The sequence below is a fragment of the Prosopis cineraria genome, unplaced genomic scaffold (assembly GCF_029017545.1).
Source record: "Prosopis cineraria cultivar Desert tree isolate PC_DT_omini unplaced genomic scaffold, ASM2901754v1 PC2, whole genome shotgun sequence".
Taxonomy (NCBI): domain Eukaryota; kingdom Viridiplantae; phylum Streptophyta; class Magnoliopsida; order Fabales; family Fabaceae; genus Prosopis; species Prosopis cineraria.
This window is the reverse complement of record NW_026555333.1, coordinates 9,354,422-9,361,132: the sequence shown is the minus strand read 5'-3', so window position 1 is coordinate 9,361,132 and position 6,711 is coordinate 9,354,422. Positions and strand designations below refer to the sequence as shown.

General features: G+C 34.0%; 1 protein-coding gene across 1 annotated transcript; it reads right to left on the bottom strand.

Annotated features, from left to right (window-relative positions):
• Nucleotides 1-1,178: 1,178 nt before the first annotated feature.
• Nucleotides 1,179-5,133, bottom strand: LOC129303580 (homeobox protein knotted-1-like 2). Its single transcript, XM_054942990.1, has 5 exons — nucleotides 4,289-5,133; nucleotides 3,957-4,079; nucleotides 3,695-3,827; nucleotides 1,837-2,090; nucleotides 1,179-1,754 (listed from the first exon to the last, which is right to left on the bottom strand). Exons 1-5 carry the CDS (start codon nucleotides 4,673-4,675, stop codon nucleotides 1,551-1,553), a joined length of 1,101 nt encoding a protein of 366 aa, XP_054798965.1. The 5' UTR covers nucleotides 4,676-5,133; the 3' UTR covers nucleotides 1,179-1,550.
• Between the last annotated feature and the right edge of the window lie 1,578 nt (nucleotides 5,134-6,711).

Below are 6,711 nucleotides of genomic sequence, written 5' to 3'. Positions count from 1 at the left end.
AACTTCGATTTATCCAAGATATAAATCTAGTTTGATAACACCTACAACAGTTAATAATATTTTTTCTCTTTTGCCCTTCTACAAATTAAATTTTATAAGTAATTAATATCCCGTTGACTTTTGGATAAATTTAGATTTGAAAAGTACTGCTTTTTTTTCATTTTTAATGATGTAACTTCTATCAACTATTTTTGTGTGTTTGTGTAAGGTTTTTTTTTTTTTTTTGGTGCTGTAGTTAAACTAAACCTGTATGGTGAATTTGAAGGAGTATTCGCTTTCCTTATGCGATAAATAGAACTTATTCCTCAAATTGTGTCATGCACAAAAGAAAAAACATTTATAATCAACATCTGTAACTGATTATGAGCACATCAATTAATAATAAAATTTTAACAAACGAACATGTTTTAAAAGTCATTATCACCGGTACAACGAAAGAAATATTGATTCTAATTCAACCAATATATTTAATTCCTCATTGTAAATCTAAAAGGTTGAAACTTCTTTATACGGGTAAGATAAGCCTCAATTTTTATACCAATTGGATAAGTACTACAAACAATCTAATAATTTACTCAAGACCTAAGGAGCCACATAGAATCGTCAATCATGATTAACTATGCGGGTGCAATCCTCCATGAATACACCATATTGTTTTTTTTTTTTTTTGGTAGGAATACACCATATTGTTGGTTCACAAATTAAATCATTCTACATCTAGTACTTCAATAGATAATTTGAGGCCCAAACAAGTGGGCGAAAAAACTCTACTACCCAAGCTCGTCGTCCCCTTCTCCCTCGTTAAGATACAGTGAAAGCAGCGATTTGTTCACAGGTTTACAAACTTGAGAAGAAACTGATGCTAATCGCTGCTTTAATTTTCTTGATCTAACAAAATTCTGTATCAAAGTTTAAATTACTTATCAAACTACGCTCCAGCTGCAAACGAATCAATATTCTGTGTTAAACCAAGACAGTGAGATCTGGAATTTTGGATATCTTCTAGCGGAAATGTCAATACATGTAATACTTCATTATTTATATGAAGGTAATCAAGAAGAAAAGCTTTGAAACATTGAAGAATCACCACAAGTTCATTATTATGTACACTTAAAAGCTTAGCTAGTAGCTCCCTCGATTGACTGATAGCTTAATAATCTCTGGTACAAGAGCTCCACTTAGCAAATAGTTTCTCCCACGTACGTGCTTCCAATCAATCACAACAAAATTACACACTAGATTCTGGTTTGACAAAACGATTAACACAAGTACAGCAACGACGACACATCCTTCTTGTAACATCAATATCCAACAACATTTGAATTACTTATTGCTACACGATCGAAGCTCCTAAGTCTAATGAAAATGCCAGCTGCAGAAATATTCGTTGCAAATGCAATATATAAAACTAGCAACGCTTACACTATCACACTGCACAGTCAACTTAAATGCGTTGGTCTCCCTGAACTTGTAGCTCTTTCTTGTTCAGGTAAGGACCGTGCTTGCATTCAACATATATAATGTAATAACTTGGTGGGATCATACACATATCATGGGCCCAGGCGGTAGTGACCATCTGGCATGTAGTGGCCATCCATATAGAGAGTCGCGTTCTGTGGATGAAGCCCATCCATCACCATGAATTGCATGTCTTCAGATGGCTTCCAGTGCCTCTTCCTTTGATTTATGAACCAGTTATTTATTTGCTTCTGGTCCAACCCAGTTGATTCAGCCAACGCCACCTTCTCTGATTCCTATTAATACACATTATATTACATATATAAGTGCCATTGATTCATCAAACTAAAAGTTAAGCAGCTAATATGTCTTACATACCGAAGGATAAGGCCATTTGTAATGTAATTCCCACCAGTTGAGCAACTTTTGCCTGGCATCTTTGGGCAGTTTTCCTTTTTTCTTTTTCTTGGACAGTTCTTGCTTGAGGCTGCTCAAGTAACCGCTATACTTCCTCAGCAAGTGGTTCTTAAGTTCACGGTCTTCAGCTCTGGGATCAATGTCCGGCAACTCTGTTTCTCCGCCACTATTGTCTTGATCCTCTTCAGACGAGCCTACCCCTTCACACTTATCATCTGCATAATTGCTCAACATACCAATACATGCATGTCTGTGACTAAGTTACTCATAATTAAATTGAACAGTTAATTAAATTTGGCTACCAATCAGTACAATTTATGTTACACTACAGTTTCATTATTCCCTACCGAATTTCTCCAGATCCCAGCATTAGGAGTTCATATTTATAAAAATATCAAACAGATAAAAATAGAATCAATCCTGAAACTACCACTCAAAAGAGGCTCTTTCCAGTGGAAAGGCAACAATATAACTATTTCCATCCTATTAAGTAATACGCAGGTATTTAATAGAATACTAACGCAAAATCTCTCATCAATGATCCTTTTCCCTTTCACGCTCAAAGACAGAAAAATGATGATGATTACACAAAGGCAGCTTCCCATTGTCAACAGAATTAGTTAATAATAACTAATAGTTTACAGAAATATGATATGATTATTACAGAACAATCAATGATTTATTACTGAAAGACATGCAACAACAGAGAAATCTTTCTCCTCCAAATTCACTTCAAAAAATAACTAGATAAATCGGCATGCAAATTATTTGTTGCCTCGATCCTAATTAAGAAGCACCAGCTATCACGTATAGATAGTCAGGAAAAACAGTAACAGAATACTAATTCGCCCTACAAATTACTTGTCACAATTACCTCGTTTGGGTTCATTATACTATTATTTTATCAGTATCAGCAATATTAAAATTAATATCGATCAAGATGATTCGTGAACTTCGTGTAAAGAGACGAAATCGCAGAAAGTGAGACGGGTTAAATTTATTGCTCAACAGACAAGGCTGAGGGTGATTGGAATAGCATCCAATGTGATTATCAAATATAATTCCAATTAAAATATAGCAGTGAGTACTAATTGTTTTGATATTTAAAAAATATATGCAAGACTTAGAGCGGAGATCGCTGGCCAAGAGGCCAGAACTGACAACTATAATGATGAGTGTGTATGCGCGGTAATGGGAATGTCATCCCACAAAACCCAATAAGTCGGTAAACTACAAACTTCATACGAATAAATAAGTAAAACCAAAATGCAATACCAGAGAAACCCTAGAAAAACGATTTTTGTCAGAACTCACAAATGTATGAGAGAGCTGAATAGGGAAGCATTTCAAATTGTGAATAACGGAATATATCATTCCAAGAAAGGAATTGGGAACAAGTGTCGTATCCTTGGAAAGAAAGGAATAAAAAATAGTCCGATGACAATCGAAGGATACTTGCCGTAGAATATATAAATATATAATGTATAAAGCAAGGAAAATATATATTTTTTAAAAAAAGCACTGATACAAAAGCAGGAGATTGGGTTATGTGCTAAATCACCTTCATCTTTCTCTCTTTCTGGGTCCCTCCCCAGAATATAAATGGCTATCTATAGGTGTAATATTTCGGTCAAAGTTTCTTACCTCAGAAACCAAAAACACTCAAAGTTTCAAGAATCAGAGACAGTCCAAACCGTAAGTTTGCGAACTGTCATGTACAAGGCAGGCCCGATTATGGGTTTAGTTCCGAATCCGGTTGCTTCTTCAGCGGAAAGAAATACAAACTGTAGCGAAAGAGAAAGGAAAAGGTTAAAAGTACCAGAGAAGATACGGATGGATCCATTGCAAAGCATATTGAGTTGAGTTTCAATCCTGCGCATGAAATCCATGGCTTCTTGGATAGGCCTCGTCAATTCCTCTCGATACTTCACAAGCATGTCATAATAAGCTTCCTGGTGATCATTCATACCAATTGAATACAAATTCTCAGCATCAGGTCACATATCGACTTGACAAGAGAACTCGAATCAATCAAGCCACGAGAGAAATCATTAAAATTAAAAGGGGTAAGAGAAACACACCATGAATTGGTCCAGTTCAGGGTCCTTAGAAACCTCCCGAGAAGCAGATGAAGATCGCTGCCGTGCCTCAAACTCCTGGCGAGCAGCAGCCAGACGCGCCACCACTTCCGGTGGAGCTCCCACCTGAAAGTATAAAAATCACTATATAGCTACAGATGTACAAAAAAAAAAAATTATAACGCTAACGGAACCAATCGGAGTTCGTACCGCTATTAGAGTGAAGAATATATCACATCACAGTTTGAATCCGATCGAAACCAAATTCAAAATGAGAAAAAGAAAAGGGTATAGTTACAAGCTAGTGATGAAACGTGGAAATGGAAATTAGGGACCTTTTGGCAATCCATGTAAGCTTGCAAGAGGTTGGAGTACTGAGGATGTGCAATGATTTTAGCCTTGATAGCTTCAACCTCGTTGGAGCTGTCAGCGCCTCCTCCTTGGGGGTGCATCATGTGAAGATTCCCCCTGAGTAGAGGATACTGAAAAATCTGAGCGTGGTGCGAGGTATTGGCTTCGGTTTTGACAGTGGGATGAGGCTGATCGGATTGGTGAAAGCAGTCAGAAGCACCGGACTGAAGATGGAAAGTATTGATAGGCAACTGATGAGCAACGCTGGAACCACCGCTGCTACTTCTTCCGTACCCAATACCACCCGAAGAGTACAAGAAATTAGCCCTTCCGCCATTGTTTTCGCTCAGATTATTATTATATTCCTCCATCCAATATTCTAATACCAGGTTCTCTCACCTAATCAGTCCAACTAAGCAGCAGCTTGGACCACTAAGACAGAAGGGAAGGCCGGGAAAGAAAACCCTACGTTATCTAAACAAGCTAACAACTTAAAACCCTAAAACTAACAAGAGATTGCTAATAGTTTGACCAAGGGATCAGGAGCACAAGTGAGTCTATATATTCATGGCGGAGAGGGGAAGGGGGGGAGACCGTTCGAAAGATGAAGCAAGAGAATGAAGCTTTTTGGCTTTTCGGCTTCAAAGGACGAGTCAGTAATTGCACCGAAACAAGTTTTGGGTTAAGCAAAGAAGAAACAAATGAGGGATCATCTACAGAGAGGAGGAGTGGGACGCAGGGAAGGAATAGGAAAGAAGAGAAAGAGAGAAGTGGGAGGTGGCGCGGTCGTAACCGGCAATGGCTCCGTATTGTGGGTGGTTGACAAGACGTCTTCCTTCGCTGATATAAAAGAAATATTTGATAATTATAAAAGCAAGCTAACCTAGCCCAGGATATTATGCCCCACACTATTCAATATTTATTTTTTTATATCTTTACTCGACTTGTTTATTTTCCATTTTCAGTTTTAATGGACGGATATCGTCCGAAGACGTGCGTTGATTAGGCGACAGGTGCGTATCCTATAATTAGTTAATTACCATTGAGCATGCCCGTTCAATTGAGGAGTAAGTCGGTCCACACTGAATCGTGAAAAATATATCACACAGAAATTATAGAAAAAAAATTTAAAAATTTTAACATGCGACACATTTATAATTAATTGAAGTGCAATTTTTCCTTTTCATCTTAGAACAGATAAAAAAACTTATACAACTTGAAAGCAAAATTCTTATAAGTGACTAAGTATAATTGTAAATCATTTACAATCATATTTTGCTTCAATATTTGAACACGTTTAAATTTTTTATCAACAACTTAATATGTGTAATATATTTTAGATTTGAGGAGAATGGATGTTTTTATCACTTCAATTTAAAATAAATATTGATCCAACCACATTGCAAAATATTTAAAATATTAGGCTATTATCTTTCTTTGGTCTTATTAAATAGGTTATATGTGTGCAAAAATCCTTTAATTGAGTTAATTAATTTGTTTTACTCATTTTTGGTCTGAAAATTGAGGTTAAAATAAATAAAACTTTCATGAATTTCGAGCAATACCATATGACCTCAATTATTTTTTTTAAATGTTTAAAATTAGCTTTTCTAACTTTTAATTTTATTTTTCAAAGCCCTATTATTAATTAAGTCTATTATATTATTAATAAAGTTTGTTATATCAAATCAATAAAATCCACATAGGAGTTTACATGGTATTTTATATAAACAAATAATAATTTGTAAAAAATTTATTATTTTTTAATGTTTATTTTTGTATTAATTTTATCTATGTTGCTTTATACCAATACTGCATAGTTTTTTTATATTAAAGAGTAAAATTTTATTTATATTATTCTAATCAACAACAAATTTTATATATTTTTTATTTATTTAATATAAAAATTTATTTTAATTGATAAAGAATGATAAAATAACAGCCTTTATCGTAAATTGTGTTAACAGTAAATAATAAAAATAAAGATGCTAAACTAAAAACAATGAAAACATTATGTTAAAAGTTACAATCATAATTTTGCCCCTCTTTAAATTATGTTAAAATTAATAAAAATATTTTTTCATACCATGTATCATGTATATTTTATTAATTTAACATGACAAATTTTATTTATAATATAACATAGTTAATTAATAATAATAAAATTTTAAAAATAAAATTAAATGTCATGAAAATTAATTTTAAACTTTTAAAAGTGATAAAAATCATACGCTATTACGTTAAAATTTCAAAAGCTTTATGCATTTTGGCTGAAAATTAATAAATTTCAGAGGTAGATCCCTCAAAGAATATTTTTGTGATGCATTAATGTAGTATTTAAATGTAATATATAGAATTAAATCCATGTGTGCAGGAAAGTTAAAAATTAAATAATTACGCACTACCT

Coding starts and splice junctions, on each gene's coding strand:
- LOC129303580 (XM_054942990.1), bottom strand. CDS start 4,675: ATGGAGGAATATAATAATAATCTGAGCGAAAACAATGGCGGAAGGGCT. Junction 3,828..3,956: donor CTGAACTGGACCAATTCATG/GTGTGTTTCTCT, acceptor AATGATCACCAG/GAAGCTTATTATGACATGCT. Junction 2,091..3,694: donor ATCCATCCGTATCTTCTCTG/GTACTTTTAACC, acceptor GCAATTATGCAG/ATGATAAGTGTGAAGGGGTA.